At 40.9% G+C, this 24,707-nt stretch overlaps 1 protein-coding gene across 2 annotated transcripts in view; it reads right to left on the bottom strand.

Moving 5' to 3' along the window:
- LOC147223676 (sodium/calcium exchanger 1-like) overlaps positions 1–24,707 on the bottom strand; it is a 95,278-nt gene that overhangs the window by 4,350 nt on the left and 66,221 nt on the right. For both annotated transcript variants that reach the window (XM_086165199.1, XM_086165200.1), the window contains exons 12-15: positions 6,583–6,689; positions 4,301–4,425; positions 1,920–2,019; positions 960–1,232 (exon numbers count right to left, since the gene is read on the bottom strand). In XM_086165199.1, the coding sequence (XP_086021325.1) occupies positions 960–1,232; positions 1,920–2,019; positions 4,301–4,425; positions 6,583–6,689 (605 nt within the window). The remainder of the gene's footprint in view (positions 1–959; positions 1,233–1,919; positions 2,020–4,300; positions 4,426–6,582; positions 6,690–24,707) is intronic.

Here is a 24,707-nt window from a genome sequence, read left to right as displayed (position 1 = left end):
GAGATAAGAGAGGTGTATGATAACAGAGCAGGCAGGGAACAGGAGCGAGGAGTGAAAGTAGGGAGCGAGCGACCAAAATGAAAGACTGGGGGAAAACATGCAGGGGGAAACACTGACTGATAAAATCAAATCCAAGGTTAAGGCATCTAGGTCCGACCTACGGCGTTTACCCAAACATTACTTTACAAGGAATCCGCCGCAGGCCTGGAGGGAGAAGAGTTAGTTATTTCTCATCAAACTGAGGGGCAACGGTCAAATGGCCGGAAGAGCGGGGGATGGAACTGAGGGGTGGTCTTGAACCCCGCAGATGGAGAAAAGCTCTGGCTGAAGGTGATGACGGGGCTCACTTTCATTACCGGATGCTGAACTCGAGGGCTGCTCTCCGAGAGCGGTTGCTTCAGTCGGGTAAATCAGTCAAGGAGGTTGTTGGGGGTTTATCGCCACGCTGTCCTCATTTCACCAGGATTTAAATGGACGTCATTTCAAACACTTAGATTAAAAGCGTTCGTTTGTCAGGAAAATATTCTGTGCCTGAATTCAGAATGTTTGGGTGAAAGCAGGGACTGAGCCGGAGGGCTGCAACCCCGTGAATCCCGTCCGAGTAACACCGGATGCTGTGGTGTGTCTCAAACTGCTAACCGAGATTAAAATGATTCAGTCGCTATCGTCATCTCCTAACTCTATGTCTGTTCACATGTTTCAAGCTGTCATTTTGACCCTGATAAACAGACACAAAAGAAAGGGGGAGGCTGGGAACGACAATCACCTGTCATCATTGGACCATAGCAAATCAGTCCTCAGACACCCATCGAACAAATACTGGATGTTCTCTGGTGTTTTATATAAAAGTAATAAAATTGAAACGCACAGCGTTTTCCAAAACTTGAGATTTTACAAGAAACAAGAATATGAGTGCACCACTTCATGTCACACAACCCAACATGCTTTGACCCCCTCACCTGGCACCGAGGTCCCCAGAGCCACGAACACCACAGCCGTCACCGAGTCCTTCAGGCCTATTGTGCAGCCGAAATGCGACGCCAAGTCACCGGTGACCGCCGTCAGCACGCCGATGAGCGAGATTGAGACAAAGAAGCAGGCCCAGCCGTTCCAGTACTCCGTGGGCGGAACGAAGGCAAACAAAACCTTCCAGAAGACGGTGAGGAAGTGCATGATGTAGTCAAAGCACGATGGCAGCCGCTCCTCGCCGCTCTCCTCCTCGTCGTCATCTCCTTTTTAAAGTGATGGATCCGTCATAGAGGTAGAGCGGAGGGATGTGGATGTACAGACGTGAAGGGGAGCGGGAGGGAAGAAAAAGATGGAAATTGGAGACAAAACTTTAAGACTCTTTCTGGTTCCGTCCTGCATTCATCCATATTAAAGTCTCTTTATTAAGATTCAATAAATTACATGGATTAGGATCAGGAGCAAGATCAACATGATGTAGTTCGCTATACTTAATCATAATCTGTTGGCTGAATACAGTCTAGCATTTTTCATGGGAAAATAATGAGAGTTAGATTTGAACCCAACCTTCCTTCCTTCCAAAAATGTCAAATTATTTTTGAGGAAAAGCAATTATCCCTTGCGATTTAACAGAGAGAAATTTAAGCGTACACTGTGGATTTATGGGATCAGTGACAGCAGTGAAACCTGCACTACCAGGAAACTACAAACAGCAGTTTAAAATAACTGGATGACTGAAAGCCGTCATCATGTTTCATCAGGATTCCTCATCATCCATCATTTAAATCAAGGAAGACATGGATCAAACTGTCAGTTTCATAAATCAAAGTGATGCCTTGTCTTTTGTGTACTGTATATCGCGTGTGTGCGGGCACGCCCGTGTGTGTGTGTGTGTGTGTGTGTGTGTGTGTGTGTGTGTGTGTGTGTGTGATGTGTGTGGGTTCACATTTTACCTGCACTGACGGTAACTGCGCTCACAAACTGCTCCCTCCAGCTGCTGCTTCCCACCACCAATGCAAGGTTTGTTTTCTTGATCAACTTATCTACTGTACTCTACACACACACACACACACACACACACACACACACACACACACACACACACACACACACACACACACACACACACACAGAGGCACGCAGAAAAATAGGACCCAATCCACACAGACAGGGCAGAAAAGGAAAAGACACAAGCTCCAAGTTTTTAATTCACTCAGTTTCACAGATAAAGAGGAAAATACTGATTTCAGGCTTTTTGCAAAAGACGAACATAAACAGCCAGAAAGTCAGAGGAAAAAAAAATTAGTTAGAGTGTGCTAATTAAAATATTTCTGCAAAATACCATAGAATGCTGCGATCAGATGATGCTCCCTGTGAAATCTAGGAAAAGCCTCCAGGCAGGTTTGAAGGATTTTAGTTTTAAAGCAGCAGGGAAGAGGAATAATAAAATAGTTGATGTAAAACAGCTCACTGCAGCTTTACTGCATGCAACCACGGGTCATTATCATAATTCTTCTGGGGGCCTGGCTGAGGAGGGGGACACGCCTCCTCGGAGAGAAAGTTATTGAAGCTCAAATAGACTGAAGCATGGTGCATAATGAAATCTCTAGAAATGAAAAATGATGAGGATTGCTTAGATAGATATTTTTTATTCTGACCAAAGTGTGGAATCCTTTTTAAAAGTTACTTAAAAACAACATGGAGATGAGATTGTGAAAAATTGTGTAGAATTTGAGTCATAATGGAAGAAACGTGCTATTTACAATCATAATTCCATCTGATAAGTCGTGATGAGCTGCAAGATTAACTAGACACTGCAGTGCTTGTTAGCATAGCTGGTGTGGCACTGAGGATGAAGCAGAAAAACTAAACAGTGGAACTGTGGGTAAGTTGGTGCTAACCTGACGTGCTCCTGCTCAAAAAGAATATGACAATAAGACATTGCAACCAGCCATAAATTCATACATGAGAAATGACCCTGTTTGATTACGTTAATTTTAGAACTTTCAAATATCTGAAGGAATGGCTCTAAGTGGCTCTGGGCTAAACCAGATGTCAGTGGCAGAATTCTCCAGTGCACTTGCTTTACAGATCAACAAACTGGAAAACTAAACATTAATGTCCACGAATATTTTGCATCCTGTGCCACTGAAGAGCAGATGCGCTTTGCGGTGTCTCTGGATTTTCTGGATACAGAAACGCATCTTTTTTTTTTTTTTTTTCGCATAATGACCTATTGAGCTGATTTGATGTAACGAACAGAGACCCATCCCTTGACACTGTACCCACTGCAATGTGTGGGAAAATGTCAAATACTATATGATCAAGGAGGTTCTGAGGGTGTTTAGGCATCTTCGTAAAATTGGGTTCACGTGCACACTGTGGTAGCGAGGATTGGGATATTACAAGATTTGCAGCACCGCAAACTGAGATTTGCGAAATCTATATACATCCTGGTTGTGCTGTCGGGTTTGGCTTGGGGCGTGGGGATGGGTTTGTTTTACACCATAGAAGAAGGGCAGAGTGGAGACCAATTACAAAAAGTGTCATGCAGAGGCGTGCAGAAGTGCACAAAAGATGGGTAACCTGTTTTTTTCGCCGCAAAAGTTCATCAACCGCTCTCTGCATACGCGTGCACAGGCACAGGCACACACACACACACACACACACACAGCCACACAAACAATGAAAAATTAAACAAATGCACAAATGAGTAAAAAAAAGAAATAGATGAACTGAACAGATTATGGTTTAAAATTCCATATTCCCAGGCAAGCTACAAACTCATGAGGAAAATAAACAAATAAAAAGATTAGGCATGTTGGTAAAATGCTTTTTTTTTTTACCTTTTTCTATTTTTATTCACTTTTTAATGAGTGTTTTGAAGACTTTGAGGCTTTATATTTTACGTTTTTTTTCCTCCTAATGTTTCAAAGGTATTGGCCTTAATACTTTTGTTCCTGCTGGCAATGATTTTGTTTCTGTAGCAACTATTTAATCACTGGCTAAATAACAGGCTGATACAATCCACAACTCGACTTTGAATTATTTATGAAATTAGAGAGCCAACATGCTTTTTTTTGGTTTGCCGGATAAACAGTGCAGTATCAATCCCCATCCTATACATTAAATAACATTATTTACAACTAAGAGATGATGGCTCGATTCTTGGAAATTATTTGTTGTTTTGCCTGCAATCAAAATGTGAAGTCACTCATGAGAGTTTTCTTCATGCTAACAAAATGAATCGTTCATCTTGCAGCGTGGGAAGCTGTGGAAAATACATCAAATGATATTATGAGGAAGGAACACAAAGTAAATCAGATCCACTGACCTTGAACTCGTAGGACTCCTCAATCACCACTTCTAGTTGTGTGTGTTCACCCAGACTGGGACAACCCATCTTGGCCACCTCTTCCTCCTCAGCTCCGACCAGCGGCTTATTCTCGTTAGAATCGCCTAGGAGACCAAAATATTTGGAGCGAGTCGTCAACAATGACACAGTGCAAAGCCAAAGTAAAATGACGCCTTTTTCTTCGTCTTTTTCTTTTCCTTTTGGCTGCTCCTTTCCGGGGCCGCCGCAGCAAATTAAACTTCACCATCTAACCCTATTCTCTGTATCCTGTTCTTTCATACCAACTAACTTCATGTCGTCTTTTTTACGAATCCATAAATCTTTAAATCTTCTCATTGGTCTTCCTTGTGTCTCTCTGCTTCCAAACACACCTTCTTCAACCACCAGTATCCCAATTTCCACTTGTAAGGTAAAGATCTTCATTTGTTTGCAAATGTTTTAAGCCCTGATGCATTACAGGCATCTCCCTTGCTATTAGAAATACACACAAGTTAACTGTATATATATATTATATATTAAATAAATGTATAATTGTATATAATATATGTATATGTATATATATATATATATATATATATATATATATATATATATATATAATTGTAGTATGTAATTATATACATAACATTTCTCTTTGCTATCTCTTTAGACAATTCTGCTCTTAATTCCCTCATGAACACTTAACACACAGAATCATTACATGTTTTAGTCACCTTAGCCTGAAAAGCAGTCATACAGTGTGTGTGTGTGTGTGTGTGTGTGTGTGCGTCTGTGTGTGTGTGTTTGCGTTAATGTATGTCCAACTCCTCTGTATCAGCAATATAAAACCCAATTATAATACCTTTATAACGAAACATGCCCCCGGGCGTTCGGCTCCTCGTGGCTGTTTGTGTATGTTTACGTGTGTGTCAGTTTGAATGCAGTGAGGAGTTTACCTCTCAGCTTGTGAAGCTTCTATTTCAGCTGGATGCCTCATCAAACACTGCTGGGATTATTTGGGAACTATTAAAGCCTGAGGAGGGGTCACATACCCGCTGCAAAATACTTTGAGTTGATGGGAAGTGGGGGCTGAAATAGGTATTTAAATCTTAAGAGTCTATGATTTAGAGGCACACAGGCGTGTGGCTGGTTACCATTTCCCTACTGCTGCTGGCAGTGCGACTGAATGATTATGTAAATACAGGAGCTTCATCATGCAGGGATGCTGTGACATTTTATTTCCATGTTAAGACATGTCATTCAGCCTAAAAACCCCAAACTGCCATGCCAAGATTCATGGTTCGGAGTAACTAGAAAACATGGAGGTAAAACACAAATGGCTGGCAAAGTAGACTAGCATATATCATGATTCACACATGTTAGTGGTAAATGTAATTCCTATTGTTCCTATCTTTCCGGTGATTTAACCAATAGAAGAGCAGATTACTTTCGAATATTTATAATCCCCTCTCGAGTAGAGCTGTAATTTGGGGGGAGGGAAATATTAATGTGAAATAGCAGTATGGGTATCTGTACTACTGTAATCCATGTTGGGGATGCAAAAAGGAAGTGAATACTAGCTTAGGAAGAGAAGGACGGAAAATGTATGAATGGCAATAAAATGAGTAAAATGCGATGCACCTTTTATTTCCATCTGTCAGGGTTTTGACTTTTTGCAGAAATAAGTATTGACTGTCAGAGTTGAGTGTCTTTACCCCTCAGTCATTCATGGGGCTTTTCAGCGTTATGCTAAACCTTGCATAGTTCATTGAAAATAACATTTTCGGAGGTTTCGAAGAACTTCAGCTCAGGCGAGCGGAAAGGGTGGAAAACACCAGCTGGTGAAAGGCAGGGATAAACGACAAATTATATATTTTTTGATTGTATCTTATCTTATTGCTTGGCCTTAAAATCTTTAAAATTGCGCAATAATGCAAAAATAGAACATTCCTGGCATCTATTCATTTAATTAACTGGACGATGCTCCTGAGGAAGTAACTTTTGATGTTTTCCTGTGGTAGGTGAGATGTTGAAGGAGTCATTAAAAAAACAAAACTCAAGAGGTTGACTTTAATGCTTTTTAAACCCTGTCCAATCCTTGCCCTTACAGATTTATGTAAAATGTTCCCTCAATTAATCTATTTAGATTAAACTTCTTCAGGCAATCAATGCAGGATTCGACCAGCAATTTAAAAAGATAGATGTGCAGGAGGGTTGAGGTTAAAAAAAAGACCCCATCATGTCCTCTGCCCTCCCTTACGCTCATAAACATGCAGACCCACCATGTTTCTGTCCGATTTCCAGCAGGATGGGTTCCCCGAGCTCGATGGTGAAGGTCTTATTCTTCTCGTACTCCTCGTCGTCAATAATCTTCACCTCGATGATCTTCCTGTGCAGAATAGAAGAGTCAGGAGAAGCTGAGAAGGTGTGCATTTTATGCAATCTGCTTTTAAAACTGCGATCCCCCTCGGAAACAGAGGAGGCTGGAGGAAGATGTCTCGCTCGATTAAGCTGAACATTATTTGGAAGTACCTACAATGATTTACTCTTCCAAAAGCTCTTTATGAATTAAAAGCTGCAGTGGAAAATATATACATAAGTACCTCTTTTCAAGTTGTGTTCATCATTATAATGCTGATTTCCCCCACAAATATTATAACGCCAAAATAAATAGCTTGCTTTTGTGTGATCCATCTGTGATGATTGTGAAAGGCAATATTTGCAGCTAGATCTTTTACTACTAATACTTTAAAGAAATTATCATGCAAACAATTCATCTAACGTACCCTTACTTGCCCTTACTGGTTAAAGTGTTCTCAGTATGAAGCTCTAGTACTGAGAGGGATGTGAATGACTGAGAATAAAAGAAATTATTATGTTTAAAATGTTCGCTATGGCAGCGACAGTAAGGAACCCAGATAAAATCTGCTGCCGGAGCCGACGCTGCTCAGTGGAGGGTCTGAATGGGGCCGCCTGCTTCCCTGCAGGGCTTGATGGAGAATTGTGCTCTGCTGCTGAGACTGACACAATGTGCGGTGCCGCCACACTTGAGACATTTTCAATTATCAGCACACAGTGCAAATTACCAATAGTACAATAAGAGTGGTGCCTCAGTAGAATCAACTAGAATATGAAATAACCTCCGAATTACTGTTTAGTGGCCTGGATTTGTTTGCTAGGGGGTTTGAATGCCGAGGACTACACTAATGGATGCTCATCACGATGCGTAGAATGAAGACAAAGACACAATTTATGCCATTAACGGTGAAACATGTATAAATGGCAGGAAAATAACCTGATGCTTCTCACCGGGGCGTTGGCATCATCTATTTAACTACTTTTGTTAGATGAAGCAAAGATCCATACTGAACCGGAGAAATGAGCAACAAATTAAGTTAGTGCAAATGTTGACAAGCTGGAAAAACATTCCACTGGGGGAGGAATTTAAATCCGATATGTCTTTGCATTTTTCTATGAAAGCTTCCGCTGTCAAATTGTAGTTTAAATGGTTTTGCTTTCAAAACACATAAACGCATCCTCATCTCCACAGGAGAGGAGAGGAGCAATGGATCTTCTTATTGAACGCCTCAGTGTCGAAGCTGAAGCAGCAAATAGACGTCGGACGAAGGGAGAGAAGCAGTACGGAGGGAATTACTGCAAATATCTAGATAATATTCCTCGTATATATTGCTAAAGTTTGGCATCCAAGTTACATTTTTGACAAGACCTGGGTCTTTTTTTTCCCTTAAGAAATCCATGTTATTTTGATTGTTGCTGATTGTTGCATGAATTGTTGCTGATGTTAAAGTGACTCTTGGCAGATATTAAAGGAGGTTCAAATTGTGAAGGAAAGATAGAATATCTGCTGAGACTAGTGCACCTCCCTCCTCCCCCTTTTCAATAATGACTTTTAAAATGATGCTTTCTATGATGCAATTTCAATCAAAAAACATCTGTTTTGACTATCTCCAATACATATTGATATATTGATCAGCCCATAGACCGGAAGAAAAAAAGGGAGCGCGCTCAAGACGCTATCCCAGCGGCCACTGGGCGAAACAGGGTACACCCTGGACTGGTCAAAAGTAACATATACAGACAGACAACCATTCACTCTTTCTTTCACATCTGGGATATTTTCCCGAGAAAACCTGCGACATGTTTTTGGGCTGTGGCAAGAAAATGGAGAACCCAGAGGGAACCCACACGGACATGGGGAGAACATGCAAACTCCACACAGAAAGGTTCCCTGTCAGAATCAAATTATGGTCATCTGTGCTGTGAGGCTGAAGCGCTAACCACTGCGCCATGCTGCCCCTCCATTTACATGATGTTAATTATTTAGAATATATATTGTTTCTATTTATGGACACATCCACACACACCTCACAAGAGATAAAACTCAGGCTATGGTGCGCACTCGCTTAAACACACACACACACACAAACACAAATACACACACACACACACTGGAAAAAGTGTAGAACACTAAGTCAAAAGAAAAAATAAAATTAAACATGAAGCTCGGTTGTAGATACATGGAGGGTAAACTACAGAGGACCCTGAGAAGACACAGTTGAATTAATAAAACAAAGAACGTGGCCAAAGTCCTAAAAATCAGAAAATTGGACTATAAATGTCAACCATCAAGTTTGGTAAAAAAAAAAAGAATGAAAAGATTCATCTTATATATTTGTAGTTCCAAAGTAAAGTCTTAATTTAGTTCAGTTTATCTGAAAATATAAGATGAATACAATTAAATCACACAAAACTACAAGACTAAATATGACATACTGAAATCCATTAATTGTTTCCATTGCAGTCAGTGGAGTCATGGATTTCCTCCCCGAACCCGCGAACCTGCACTTTGCGTCAGTTCCTCGTTGAAGGTAACAGTATTTCAATCATGCAGACCATCTTAATTCAGCCAGATATCCATCATTGAACAGGACTTGGCATGAACTACAGTTTAGGGTAATGAAGATTTAATTGACATGTATTTTCTTATAAAGTGAAGTACTGGAGGACGTGACCCGTGACGGTGACGGTCCTTGAAGACAAGCTACAGAATCGATGAGGAGATTACAGCTAATCCTGAATGTCTGCGCTTCCGCTCTGTCTGATAACAGGTGGGATGATTCATAAACACACCGACGGCGTCCCCGGGGCCTGGCAACCTTAAGTGGAGACAAGACGGGACGAGACAGGTCAACATTTTCACTGGTAGAGCCAGATTTTTATTTTATTATTATTTTTTTTCCAAAGAAGTCAACAAAAACTCATGAAACTGCAAAATTATGTAAAAATTCTAAAATTATTATAAAAAATGTAAATCACTGATGTCACTTTGTTCATTTGAATTGCTATTACTATTATCATTTATGCATAAAAAGGTCAAATCAATCCAGAAATTATCTGACATTTTGAATATCTGTTGTTTGCTGTTTTTCTCCCTTTATTTTTCACTCCGTGACTGCTTTCTCTCGACCTTGTTTCTCTCGACACCTGCTCCCCAGGAGCCTCCTCTGTCCGACAGTCGAGTTCTTGGCCCCGGTCTGTCAGCGGCCTGACATGAAGCGCGGACACGCACAGATCAAGTTCACTGAACACAAAATTTGCGTTGCCAGAAATAGATAGATTGTGAACACCAGAGAGAAAATATGGCGGTGCAAGAGTGAGGAAAGGTCAACCGAAGGTACTGTTGATTGAAAAGCCCCAAACAGAATCAAGGGGCTGTATATCATTTTAATGCAGTAAAGTTTTATGTCACTGCAGAGTATGTGCATGAGTGTGTGTGTTTCTGAGCGTGGCTTTGCAAAGAAATAAATGGCTAAGTGACACATTGATTTGATTAGTTGAGACTTCATGAAATTACTTAATGGACAAAACCTCTCTTTATATCTTGGTAGCCATCTCTCTCATTTTCTTCTGGCTCTAGTTCTGCTTTTGATTTACCACTATTGGATGTCCTGTGTTGTGTGCGTGTGCGTGTGCGTGTGCGTGCGTGCGTGCGTGCGTGCGTGCGTGCGTGCGTGCGTGCGTGTGTGTGTGTGTGTCTTAGAGCACTTGCAGGCATCTGCCATACTGTTATGGAGGCGGCAGTGTTTTGTGTGTGTAAGGGTGAGAGAGGATCAGAGAGCAGCAAACAATTTATTTTCTTGAGTGATGTTGATTTACACACCCGGTCCAGTTTCACAGTTTCTGCTTCTGGCACTGACCATCCGAACACCTCTCTCTCACACACACACACACACACACACACACACAAACACACACACACACAAACACACACACACTCAAAGAAGGACCTTCTGTAACAAAATGTAAGTGACTTGACACACAATATTTAACTTTAAGGCCAAATGCAGGACACAAGGTCCGCGTCCATTCTGCTTGTGTATTCCTTTAAAACAAAGTCAACGCTGACTGAAAATGAAACGAAGGGGACAGTAGTCTTGGAAGAACCTTCACTGATCAAGATAACTCTAATGGTCAACAACAAACTAACAAATAAAACAGGATTAGTGTGATTTGATGACGGTGCGAGGAGGATGCCGGCGATCTGCCATCTTTTCCTGCCAGTCTGCTCCAGACGCACCCGCTGATCTGCATGTGTGTCCAGAATAAAATCAGATAGTGCTTGCCCATAAGGAAGCACAGGTGTAAATGCGAGCAAGATACATTAAGGCTGGAATGTGACCTGATCGACCGGAGTCCTCAGGGAAGCATTGAGAACACACACCGAATAATGCTGTGATTGCCTTGTCAATCCACATACACCCATTATGGGCAGAAATAGGGCTGATTCTTGAAGATATTACCAGCCTTGGCGTTCTGCAATGGTGTTTTTGGGATGGCAGGTCAATCTGGGTGAGCCATCCCTGTGCTGCTTTCCCAAATCCTGTTTTTTCGCTCCTTGATTCCAGGTAATCATTCATTATCTTGGTTGGAGTCACTGTTGCAGCAGATTCAGTGGGTCATTGGGTGTCCCTGTCACGAACACTTCTAGGGGTACACCTTTAGGGGTGACCGAAAAGTTATTTTATCCCCCTGGCTTGTTCTGATACAACCACAAGGATTCACAAGGATGCTGAAGCAGCTTAAATGGGAAGCATCCCGGTCTCCCAAACCCAAGAAAGGTACTGCGCTTTTTCCTGAACAGTCATCGCGTGTTTCTGAATTTCCATCATTGGGACTCTCACTGACGCCACCTTGCCTGAGTGCTGACGCCTCTGGCACTGACAAAATATAACAGATCTTTATTCACTTTGACAAGAGCAAGTTAATGAAAGAAAACTCACAGTGGGGGCAGGACCAAAAAAAAAAAAAAAAAACCGGTTTGGGCCGGGAGAAAAAAATTAAGGAGGTATAAAAACCTCTTAACGGAAGCAATATTGCCTGTCTTAATGAGGGGGTTTGCATCTTGTTCACAGTTTTCCCGCCTGAATAATGAAAAACTGCACAAAACACACACCTTCATACACACTCATGCTAAGTAGTCTCCAGGGGTAGAGAATAATAAAGTTGCAGCCGTGGAGTGTGTGGGTTGACACAGGTGGAAAGACTGTGTGGAAGCTCAAGAGGAGGGACAGGAGAATATGGAAGGAGAAAACAATTAGGCTGTGAAACAGGGGACATTAAGATGAGAGGAACAAGATGCTGAAGTGAGGAGGAGGGTGTGGATTGAGTGGGAGAGAAACTGAAAAAAAGACTAGAAAACAAGCACAGGGTTGTGCAGGATTTAACCCGCTGGCACTTCTAAAGTCTGCTATATTTTATAAACTAAAATTATCCAGCTCTGCAGAGACAAGACACAGGTCTCCACTGACAAGTGCATTAATACACTGGCGACGAGTTTCTGTAGGATCTGGAACTAGCATGTCCCGGCCAAAGATTCAGTCTAAACCTGGCTACTTCTTGTGTGACGGCTGTGGCTCATGAATATGTCGTAGCTGATAAATACTAGACAACGCAGCATTAAGTGATAACACTTTCTGTCAGTCGCTTTGGATAAAAGCGTCTGCCAAATGACTGTCATGTAATGTAATGTAACACTGAAACACTGATCAAGAGCTCGCAACTAGAAAATACAGGCTGCAAGAAAATCACAGCCTGGAAATTTATAGGAGAGAGTGTAATATCATGGAGCTGACTAGCCGCCTTTGCACTTCATGAGTGTCAAATCCAAGCACAGTTTCGTCTTTGAGTAGGTGAACATCAAGCAACACTGTGAGATATGGTGTCTGTTTCACAGCTCGCACCATAACATTTAGGGTCATGTTTCACAACGTTGCATGTTTGTGTCAAATTTCCTTCAAATCAAGCAAGTTTCATAGGAGCACCTGATTAACTTTTTATGTGAATCATTTGTATGTGTGCGTAATTGGCAACACACAGGCACTTGTCTTATTTGGTATCACATTAAGCTGGATGAATTTTTAAGATAAACCATGTGCACTGTAATCAATTGTTCACTATTTTGCTGACCTGATTAAAATTTTCAGAGTTATGATTATTGCATGCATTATATGACATTCTCAGTCATTACTGACCTAAGGGGTCTTCAACATAATCTGTCACCTACATACAATGTCATGTAGGTCCATTTGCATCCTGCAACTTTCCTGCAGAGTCAACAACCCATGTTGACTCTGCAGGTAAGTTGCAGGTTTGCGCGTTTTCCCTGCTCCAGGGAATGCTGTTAGACCTTCAGTCCAAGTCGACCAATGCACTTCTTCAGGGTTACACAATCTACACCTTGGCCCTATAATTACCTATTCAGATTCCAACTCCGCCGAGTCCACTGAATTCTTGCCCTAGTTCCCCAAAGGACACACACGTAATAATGACACATTAAAATAACAACTGCATTCAAATCCATTGCTGCATAAATGATCTCTTATTAACATAAAAGAACTTTCAACTTGGACCTACACAGGACCCCAACCCCAGCAGTTACATACTGGAATCTCCACAGTCTGTAAGAACTGAAGAAGTCCCTTGGATGAGAGGTGAAACATTCTCAAGAAAGAAATGATGTCTAGTCGCCACAATAAGATGACAATAACTGACCACCAGCTGGATGACTGAAAACTGTCACAGGCCTCCTATAATGTAGCTTTATCTGGTTTTTGTTGCTTTTATCATGTTAAGTCAAAATTGATCACTGCAAATTATACTGCAGTACCAACTTAAATATGATGATAGATGAATCTTAAAAGAATGCAGTCTTGTGGACACTAACATTAATTTTGTCAAGCAAAACTAAATTTACTTAGCTGTTAGCATCAACTAATGTTGCATTTGCGTCGTTTAAAGTTAACAGGCAGCTTGGACACTTTGTTATGCTTTTGTTTCCGCTGATGTTATTAAGACTGAGAAACAAGGGATGAAGCTATTTGATTGTAATGTATGACATGTCATATACACGTGCATCGAAATAAAATTCTATCAACCAGTCTCTTCATGCAAATCATGTCTGACTTAAATTTTGAGGTTAAGTCCTCAGCCGAAAGATTTCAGCAGCTGTCTTACTCCCAGCTGCTGGCGAAGCTGATATTTGTTTCACAGGAGCAGCTGCTGCAGATATATTTGACATTGAGAAGTAAAAGGTAGCAGTAGAAATAATGGATGGAGCCAAGGAGCGACCAAGGAAGCAGTGACAGTAAATGCATCGCTAAAAAGGAGGAATGAAAACGTGACAAACGTTAAGTTGCTGGGGTCGAATGTGACCCTGACAACAGCAGTTAGACAGAACAATTACGATCTTCCAGCCAAACCATTTCCATAACAACCTTGTCTTCACAGGAAGGCTTGGATGAGGCTCTTATATTTGTTGGCAATATAAGACAAGTAAATGATAATGAAAATCAAGCTTATTTATAGCATGCAAATGTCAAGGGCTGTCCATTGGAACTTTGAAGAAAAAAGGACCATAAAAGACTTCTTTTCTTGTGGCTAAGGATGCAATCATATTGTCATGTTGGAGAGCCTTGGAAAAAAAAAATGTTCTACAACGTCACTTATATATTTTCTATTTTTGTCTTTGTGGTGCCAAAAGTTGTGATTTGATTCATACAAACTGGATATATGGTGAGGAGGATATAGCGATGGGAAACATGATGTGATGAGTGAAGAGGAAGTTGATGACGGGTGTTAGAATCTGAAACACTTGCAGGAATCATAGTAGGGTAGACATATCGTTGGCATGGAAACCGTCGAGTCAGATAGACAGAAAATGAACATGCATGAATGTATTTAGTGTGCACAGTGTATGTTGTGTGTGTGTGTGTGCACATACACTCAGTCAGTTTCAAGTACATGCCTGTCACACAGACACTAACATACACACTTGGCAACCACACAGCGGTTCTGTTCACTGTATTTTCCACCGACCACAAAAAAAAATCTGGGATATAAGAGGAAGATCATTGTGGTGGAAAATCTCAAATAAAATTCAGTGCAGAATATAAGATGCTTATAAGAGGAGATGGAAGCAGGAGGGAAAAGACGGAGATAAAAATGTGAGGAAGTCAGGAAGAAGAAATGGGGGAAGGATTTAGCAGGAGGATTGAGAGAGAAAATGGAGATGGAGGAGGAAAGAAAAGACAGGGAGGTGTGAAAACAAAGTGATGAAGGAGGCATGGGAGTGCAATTAGAGAGCTGTGGAGAAAATGTTGATAAGATTTTTGGAGAGAATAATACAGTGACAACCTTCCTCATTTGCTGCAAAATAAAATGGAAGCTAGCAATTTAAAACAATATTCCATTTCATATTGGAAAAAAAAACACGAAATGAATAAAATAAAATGTTATTCAAATCTGTGGCACGTGACCAAAACAAAGTGTCCCAAATGAAAAGAATGAGAGAATCGAGTATGGGGGAACAATTCTATTTTCCCCTCGACCGAAACGGCCGCATACTGTGATCCACACACTTTTGTGCAAGGGAAAGCCAGTCCAACAGAGCAAAGCCCAGTGTGGCTCCCAATCTTAGAAAAACAAAGTGGCCAGGACTTCTCAACAACGCTGAAGTTTCCAAGGTGCACATCTGCCTCAATCCGATTCTCTGCAATCAACCTGCACTGCACGTCAAACTCTAAAGTTGAAGAAGAACAGCGATTTCAGCGGAGGACCGTCTGTCCCAGAGCCAACTGCTGAAAACATGCCTAAATGATAAACCCTGGGCTCTTCAGTAGAAAACAGATGGGAGTACAGTCCATTTAGTTAGTCTGCATCGTGCCCTCTGCCTGCAATGACCACCAAACACAGCAAACCAAATCAACACAAAAATCGCATAACAGTCTCAGTCACAGTGCCTTTGAGACAGCCAGACTAGTCAATGTTACAGACGAGTCCCTATAGGAGCTACTGTTCATCGTTTGGACAGAGAGAGATACCCATGTTTACATGAAGGGATGGGGTTTTATTTGGATTAATTAATTGTTTTGCTAAAAGAAGAATCAGAGCTTTGACAATTAAGTTCGGGCATCGAGCAAAGACACTCCCACTGTGAGGACAATGGAGTCTGAGAACTGGACATGAAGGCAAAAAAGACTGGCCTTGAAGCAGAAGAGTGTCTGATGGGGTTTGAGTTCAAACTTGAGACACGCTCATGCACATGCACACACAAACACACACACACACACACACACACACACACACACACACACACACACACACTGATGGCCCAGCATTACCACTCCCGCTGGCTTTAAAGTAACGGGGATCAGATTGAAGCTGACACAAATACAAGCAGCAGCAGCATATTGTGCACAATCAGCGCCGTTGTGTGCTTGGACACACGAAGACACACTTTTATTTTCTCTACTGATCCTCGCCCAACCCGCTCCCCCCGACACATCTATCTCCTTCTTAGTTCTAACTAAAACTGCTTGATGTGCATCTGTAGTTACTGGGCTAAAGTATGGGGCTAAATTTCAAACATAAGGGAATAAACTGCAAAGATGTGGTCTTTCACTTACAATTTGGAAATATATATCACACATCTTTGCCCCCTGTCTTCTCCTCCATGTCCTAATTGTTGATATTTGCAAGGCCCCCCACCTTTTCTGCTTCAAGTGTGTCTTTTTAATGACAAACAATGCTGCACTTGGAATTTAAAACACTGAAGCTGAGACCAAAAAGAAAATGCAAAGTGACCAAAAAGAAAATCTCCACTCACTTGTGCATGTCTGTAAATCAAAAATCATCCAACACACTTGCACTTAATTATATTAATATCCCCATAAGCCATATCCAAAAAAAAGACAACTTTGATCGAGGCTGACAGGACCATGGGGAGCAGCGACTCAGCGCTTAATGGAGATTGGAGGCTCATGAGTTCAATCATGTGAGACAGGCAGTCAAGCCACCCAACTCCTTCAGCAATTTTTACACAGCGTTTTTTCTGTCTTGTGTCAAAAACTGATGGAGTCGGCGGGACCCCTCTCTTACAGCAAGATGGCCCTGAATGATAAGGAATCGCTGGGAAGAATACACCTCCACAGGGGAAACACCCAACTTCAGGAGGATGCATAAAGCTCGATGCTGCTGACTCATCCTGGTTCAAGGGATTTGGCCACTTTGACTTTATGTAATGTTTTATGTAATGACTTGCGCAGGCAGCCATGTTGTTTCTTTAATAATGAGCTGCAGGTAAAGGCTCGTGTCTTGAGTCATATTTTTGGCCATTTCTCTTTATTTTTTAGTCGGTAAGCCAATTTTATTGTTTTTAAAATATGGGGAAATTACAATGACTTTCCATTTTAAAGTCACCTTTGCAAATATGAAGGTAATCAAAAGAGAAGTTTAAAAGAAATCTGCAAGGATTTACTCAAAAAGGAAAAATCGACATGATATATTATCTAAAAATTGGTGATAAATCACCTGGACAAACTCCTTCTTCAGTTTCCTGGGCCTTAAAAAACTGCTCCTTAAAAAATTCTCAGATTAACACAAACAAGGCAATGCGGTAGTTTGACATTCTACTTCCTGCGGGTAGTTGACTCACTCACTAGAAATGAACTCCATTAATGTCGACAGCTTTTTGTTTTTATGCGCCAACGGCTTGGAAAAGACTCCCTTTACAAACAAGCCAGTAAAGCTGTGAGTAGTTTGAGGAAACAGAAAGACTCGTCATGTCCTTCTAGTTAACGTTTTTCACATTTTTATCTCTTTTCATCTTATAGTGAGGTTTCTTTTCATTTATTTATGCTTGTCTTTTGATACCTTCTGTGCTCAGGACTCTTTTATTTTTTTTAATTAATTATTGATACTGCTACTTCTCCTCCTGTGGACTTATGTGTGTTATTTTATGACTTATTTTTATTTATACCTATATTATATGGTATAGAGAACAAAGAGCCCCAATGTGTATATATTCTGCAATGTGCAAACACTGCATGTATTCAAAGGATTAACAGATACGCAAAACTGTTATGTTTTTATTACTGTCCTCTGGTTGGTTAGTGAGGGTTAGCAGTCTTGATGTTCACTTGCGTGAACCGTACTTATTAGCATCTCACTAACTTGTAAGGGTTGATCATTTTGCTTCAGATTTGCATCCCAGACTATAAATATTACATATTAGTAATCTCATAAAAGTAAGGTTCCTGGTTTGAGTCTCACCCAGATCCTTATTTGCATGTTCTCCCTTGCCTGAGTGGATGCTTTGCCCATTCAAAGCCTCATAACATACAGGAGGTTAATTGGGGATTTGATATATGTGTATATTTGAATATATGTGGCCCTGTGATTGACAGCTGGCCACTTTGGGTTAAACCGTCCCTCCAGCCCAAAGTTTGCTGGACTTCTGTAAAGCATGGACAGTATCGAAAATAAATAAATGAAGGAATTAATTAATTGAAAAATTTTGAAAAAAAAATCAAGTTGAGAATCAATACGCACCTGCACATACGATTAAAATAAGACCCTTTAGCTCGAGGTGTCCCAGTCATGAGCTGGTTACCATGGTAGTAACCAATATGCTTATTTGCCACTATTCTGCACTCATTGTTGTTTTGCCTCAGAAGATGTACCCCTTCCCCCTCACACACATACACCACCACCACCAACACACAGCTCCTATATTGGGAAATTGATGAAGTAGGTGGATGGGGGAGAAGACAAGTTGGAAAAAAACTGCAGGGTATAAAGGAGCAGAACTGCAACGTGAGACATCAATGCAAGAGATAATAGTTCTTCATCAAAAAGATATTCCCATCTTCCTCCACAATGAAAAAAGACAGATAAAAATAAGCATCACAACAAATGAAAAGACAGTCTTAACCACTGACTCCACCTCTTTCGGTGTCACCTGTTCTTCTTTCACCCCCATGCTTTCTCTGTTTCCCGCTCATCTCATCTGTTCTCATATATGTTTAAACGCATCTCATCACCTATTCATGTTCTGGTCAGATAAGGGGAGCTGAGTTTTTTAAAGAGCCTGAACACAGAGACGCTTGGCTTCACATCCTGCTTCACGCATGATGTGTGGATTGAGCAGGTACCATTTGAAAGTAAAATAAAATCCCTTCTCTCATGTTTAAATGGACTTCCGGATATATAATCATCTTGTCCTTGGTGTGTGGATTCAGATATGAATTGAGGAATGAGACGTGCATCTCAGCCTGTCTGAAAGTGAATCAGGGAGACCTTGACACAGCTTAAAGGATATTGATCCATCTCAATATTACATTCTAATAAATAATCAGCTTGTCCACTCCCCTAAACAATTTAGATCACATATATCCCTAACAGATGCGAACAGACAGTGAAGAGAGGACTGCACATTGTGATATCAGTGACTCAGGTAAGGACTTACCCCAGTTTTAACTTCGACACAAACAAGTGAAGCAGCACCGAAAATTCCCAAATCACCAAATGAAATCTCAAACTGTATTCGATTGAGCCATATGTTATGTCATGCATTTGGTGGCTGGAGAGGCTAGTATTGTTATTACATGAGCAGAGAAAATATAGAAAACACCAGAGGGTCAGAAGCTACAACAAGTTGAAGAACCAGAATGAGACAATGCTGTTATACCAAGAGATAAAACCCCAACACAAATGTTTGACCTTTCACCATCAGTCTCTGCAGGTTCATCATGGAAGATGCAAAATATCCGTATGTAAATTATATTGATACCATTTCCTCTGGTCTGCTAAATTAAGTAGATAGATAGATAGATGGATAGATGGATAGATAGATAGATAGATAGATAGATAGATAGATAGATAGATAGATAGATAGATAGATAGATAGATAGATAGATAGATAGATAGATAGATAGATAGATAGATAGATAGATAGATAGATAGATAGATAGATAGATAGATAGATAGATAGATAGATAGATAGATAGATAGATAGATCAGACACACATTGGGTTCCCCTCTCTTCGAACAGTTCAGTTGACTTGGAGAATTGCACCCATCTGACCCCGTATTGATCTGTAAAAGAATTCAAGATGAGTTTTGCAAAGACAGGCCCACTGGTGGAATCCTTAGTGTTAAAAGGTTAAGTCATTAATTGGAGAGTGACCGCCAGCGGTGGTCAGCACAGCCTGAATGAGCATGTTTGTGTTCTTGCGTGCACATGTGCATGTTTGATGTGTGAGAGAGACACTATAGTTCGACTGACTGGAATTAACAGCTCAAGGTGAGGGCCTTTGAGCAGCAGGATATGTGCCAACTGCTGCCAAGCTCAAATGCGTCTGCTTGCCAAAGGCTCATTCACACACTTGCTCATGCACACACCAGTACACACATACAAAGCTCTAGGGGAAGGAAAAAATACCATTATTCTCTTTCCTTCCCTTAAATCTGCTCTCCTCCTCTCATCCATCCTTCTACCACCCAGGGTGCCAACAGTTTGCTTTCCCAAATGTAAGCCCTGCTCCTCATCCTCTCCTCCTCCCTCAGGCCATGTTTGCTCTCCCTCTGCCTCCAGCTGTCATTTGCTCTCATTGTCTCTCTTCTCACCTCCACCTGCCCTTTCTGCTCCCTCATGCTTTATTGTGTCCCCTCGGACTCTGTCTCTTTCTATCCCTCTGTCAAGGCCCCTCCTCCACCCAATCCGTCTTTCTTCCTCTCATTTACTACCTCACCGCAAACTGATTCGTCTTCTTCTGACACACTCTCTTCTCCTGTGTCCATTATGCCTGTCTATCTGTTTTCTATCTCTCACGATACACATAGATACACAAGTGTGCTTAAAACTCAAGAGCTTTGAGGGTTTTATCACTCTCCACTGTAGGACATTAGAGCGAATAGAGTAAAAGCTACAGAGAACTTTACTCGGTATCAAAGTTTGTGGTACTAATAGAAATAATTCTGGTTTAACTTGGTTAACTGTATTGATTGTTTTATTTGCTGTATTAGTCTATCAGGGAATTTACAGTCATTAAAAGGTATGCGTGGCGGCACTGTAGCGCAGTGGTGAATGCTTCTGCCTCCTGACAAGTTCCTGCAGGATCTTTGGTTTGATTCTCCCAGTGTCTGCGTGCGTTTCCTCCATAAGTCCAGAAAACACGCAGCAGCTTCACTGGAGACCCTAATTTCTCCAGATGTGAAATAAGAAGGTGAATGGTTGCATTTTTCTATCTGTCATTGACCAGCCACCGGTCCAGGGTGAAACATGCCTCTCGTCCAATGACAGCACAGATAGGCTCCAATAACCCTGAGAGCAAGATAAGCTGTACAGATGATGATGAATGAATGAATGAATGAATGAATGAATGAATGAATGAATGAATGAATGAATGAATAGACAGAAGGTATGTGAAGAGAACAACACGCTTGGAGATATTTACTAATTCGTTTTTCTGAGCTTTTGGATATAGAAGTTTTACAGCTGTTTCTGATTAAAAAAAAAATCCCACTTAGCTCACAATAACTTTAAGAAGCTGGTTGTCATTAGTTATTGAAATGATTCCTTTAAAGAAAATTGGATTAGCGATCAGCATAACATCCATTGTTCAAGTTTTGTGCTTATTAATTTCATCATGCGCTAGCAGCCTATAAAGCTGAAAGGTATGATGCGAAGAAAATCAGCAGAGTAAGGCTTTACTTTGCATTTCATCATGGATGCGAAGCGCTGCAGAAGGCTGACTGAACACCCTGCTGGACGTGGACTTGGCTGAACCAGGATCCGTCTATGGCTACAGGAACTTTCTACAAGCTGCACTGCTGGGGATTTTTGGGAGATAAGGGGCGCAGCTCTACGCGGGCAGACGGCCAGACACTGCAATGACATCACTGATCAATGACTGAAAGGGATTACGTTATCAATTTTTGCTTGACATCAGAAGTTGATAAATGTGCTAGTAGACAGAAACAATCTGATGAAACTGAAGTTCCTCTCTCTTCTTACTTGTTCCTCACTTGGGAAACAACAAATCATGAGTTTTCTAAACTGCAGAGATGATCATTTCAGTTTTTAAAAAGAGAGTTTGTGCACAACGGCCGAGAATGTAATTGAGGAGCGCACACCCTGACAATGATAAAGAGCCAGAGGAGCATCCAGCAGGAAGCAGGTGACCACAGTAACTCGATCACCCGGCCAGTGACATTTTGGTTTCTAGTTAACGGACGAAATGAACCTGCTTTGTGTCCAGATATAAGAACAGTGAGAGCAATTTGGAAATGTTCTGCCCATCAAACTGACACAATGTGCTTAAAACTGAGATGGGGGTTTCTCATTACAGATAGTTCAAGTCCTCATTATTGGTTTCTCTCCATTCTGTTTTCAATTTATTTTTCCTCAATAGCCCCCCTGCACTCGCAGGACTCTCCCTGCTCTCAAGAGCACACTGCAGGATATTAAACTCTATCATTTTTTTTCTCCCATCCTGTTTATGCTTCACCTTCTCTTCTCTTTATCTATTTACATTTACTGACCGTTGAATTTGAAAGTTGTCTCTGCATTAGGTTTTGTTGGCAATATGTTTGTAGTGCGCTGAAGAAATCAATAATTTCAAGTCATGAAGTACACTAATAACGGAGTATAAAAGATGCATAGGGGGAAGGGGTCCATTTAATAATATTTGGCCAGAACTGTGTTTTTTTTTAAACGTGTGAGCTAAACTTTCCTCTGTCCCCCTCCTTTTCCTCACACAAGCAGACAGGAACAATGGAAGGTAAAGGAGATAAATTGAGGGGGGATGAAGATGGAGGGCAAATGATTAAGCTGGGAAAAGCCACGCAGCAGAGGAGGGAGCGCGAGAGGTGAGCGGGAACAGATGGGTAAACGATAAGTTGGCAAGGAATGATATATCATCCACTGAAATGAAGAAGTAGACAGAGATTTCTGTGATGGGAAGAATAAAAGGGAAGAGGCGATAAGGCAGAAAGATGGATGGAAAGGGATAGATGCAGGGAAAGAGGAAAAAGAAAGATTAAAAAGAGGCAGAAAAAGTTGAGTGATTGATAGATGATATTGAGAGAGGAGGTGCACATCTCAGGTAATAGACTGGAAAAAGAGACCCTGGGAGAGAGATGATGAAGAAGAAAGATAATAGAGACAATGAGTTAAATGGAATTCAATGATGAGCCTGGGAGGAGGAGGAAGAGGAAGTTGCTTAATGGAAGGAGCAGGGTGAGAGATATGAGCTGAGATGTGGGTCTCATTGTCTTCTCCGCAAGCTATTAGTGATTTAATCACTCTGACATCACTTCGTGTGTGTGTGTGTGTGTGTGTGTGTAGATGGTGTGTGTTAGTGTGCTTACATATCATACTACATTACCCTTAGCAAAACGAGCCAGGACCTGCTCATCACTCTTGAGCAGCATCAGGGATTCATCACCATGCATATATCATGTCAAGACGTTGGGTTCTGAGCAACAAGATGAGAGCCAGAACAGGTTACAGATCATGACTACTGACTTTTGACTGATTTGGGTAGCGGGTTTATAACTCTCAGGTGTATATCGTTCCTCGTAGGGACAAAAAGTTCTTGATACAGTGTGCACTCCGGTTCATAAATATTCAGGCATGTAACATGTTTCTAGCATTGGTGACATATTTGTGCGAAGGAGCTGAGGTGTATATAACAAAATTTCGGGTTGGAAAAACCTTTTCAGAAGCAACATCAGTCACCAGGTAAGATTCATCACTAGCAAAACCTAACCCACTTCCCGAGGTTACATAATGTACATATCTGAAGTTTCAAATAATGCGGTAAATGTTATGAGTTAAAGCAAAGCAGGGCTGCTTCTCTTTAACCTTCTTCCAGAAGTTTTCCAAGGCATCAATATTTGCCACAGTAGATTCTGCTATAATTAGTATCCTCAGGTTCAGCAGCAGAAAATAATCGATAAAATGTGATTCAGCCCTTAACAAGGATGGGAGGAAAACAACTTCAATCTCAAAGAATAAGAAGTGCTACGCTCATGGGTGGAGAGGGGAGGAGACTGGTTCTAAGCATCCTGTTTGTTGTTAACTGTGAGACCGTTTTAGGAAAAGTCTGGGGCAACAAAGAAACTTAAAGCAATTTTCTCTTATTCAGGCTTTTTTATACTCATAGAGAAAAAAATGTATCATCTTTGATATAAGCTCAAAACTAATAATGGTTAAAATTAATGATAAATACATCTCATGTATTTGCTTGGTAATATCATTCTGCCGAACAAGCGGGTGCAGGTGAGTCTTTTGTTTTTTTTCTAGTGAGGAGATTTTTGAGGTACTTTCAACCCACAGATGGCACCCTGTCTTGTTTTGTTTGATGGAGAAAAATAAGTGAAAAAGTGATCAGACACAAAAAATTTATAGCATCTTAACAAATCACTTGTGGGCCTGCGTTATCAAGTAGTCATGGAAAGCTGCATTAATTGTCATTTCTGCAGTTCTTATGCAAAGATCAAAGAGAAGCAACGTGATGACAATATTTGTTAAATTCGGTGAAACAAAATATAAAAACACCCCGTTAATCCAATGCACCGCTGAAAAGGTGAATTGAAGTATATATCTCTCCATAAATACACGGCTAATATCATCATGACACACAATATGTCAGTGAGCTACAGGAAAAATATGCAGTGCAAATCCTTTCTAAAGATAAATTATGGAGTCAGAGCTCGAATTTGATGGCTGCTGCCAAAAAGCAATCCGGCATGAATGAACGATTGTTTTCTTGAAATTCACCTCGGCAACAGAGACAGCGTCACAACCCCAGCATGCAGTAATTATTACGATGGCAAAAAAAAAAACATCTCAACAAACAAGAGCACTGTGAATGAAGGCCACTGATTGAACACTGTTATTATCATCACCTGCCGCCTTCTTTAGCTGGTATTCATCATAAAATATGCTGATTTTTTTTTCTTTGATGGCTAAAAATTCCACCACCTTTCTTTTGACTTAGATTTTTGTAAAACAATCCTCTGTTCCAAGGACTTATTATATGAC

Source organism: Fistularia commersonii, chromosome 19 (assembly GCF_037954325.1).
Source record: "Fistularia commersonii isolate RoL2024-O1a breed Wild chromosome 19, RoL_Fcom_v1.0, whole genome shotgun sequence".
In the NCBI taxonomy this organism is placed as follows: Eukaryota; Metazoa; Chordata; class Actinopteri; order Syngnathiformes; family Fistulariidae; genus Fistularia; species Fistularia commersonii.
This window is presented reverse-complemented; position numbering and strand designations above follow the sequence as displayed.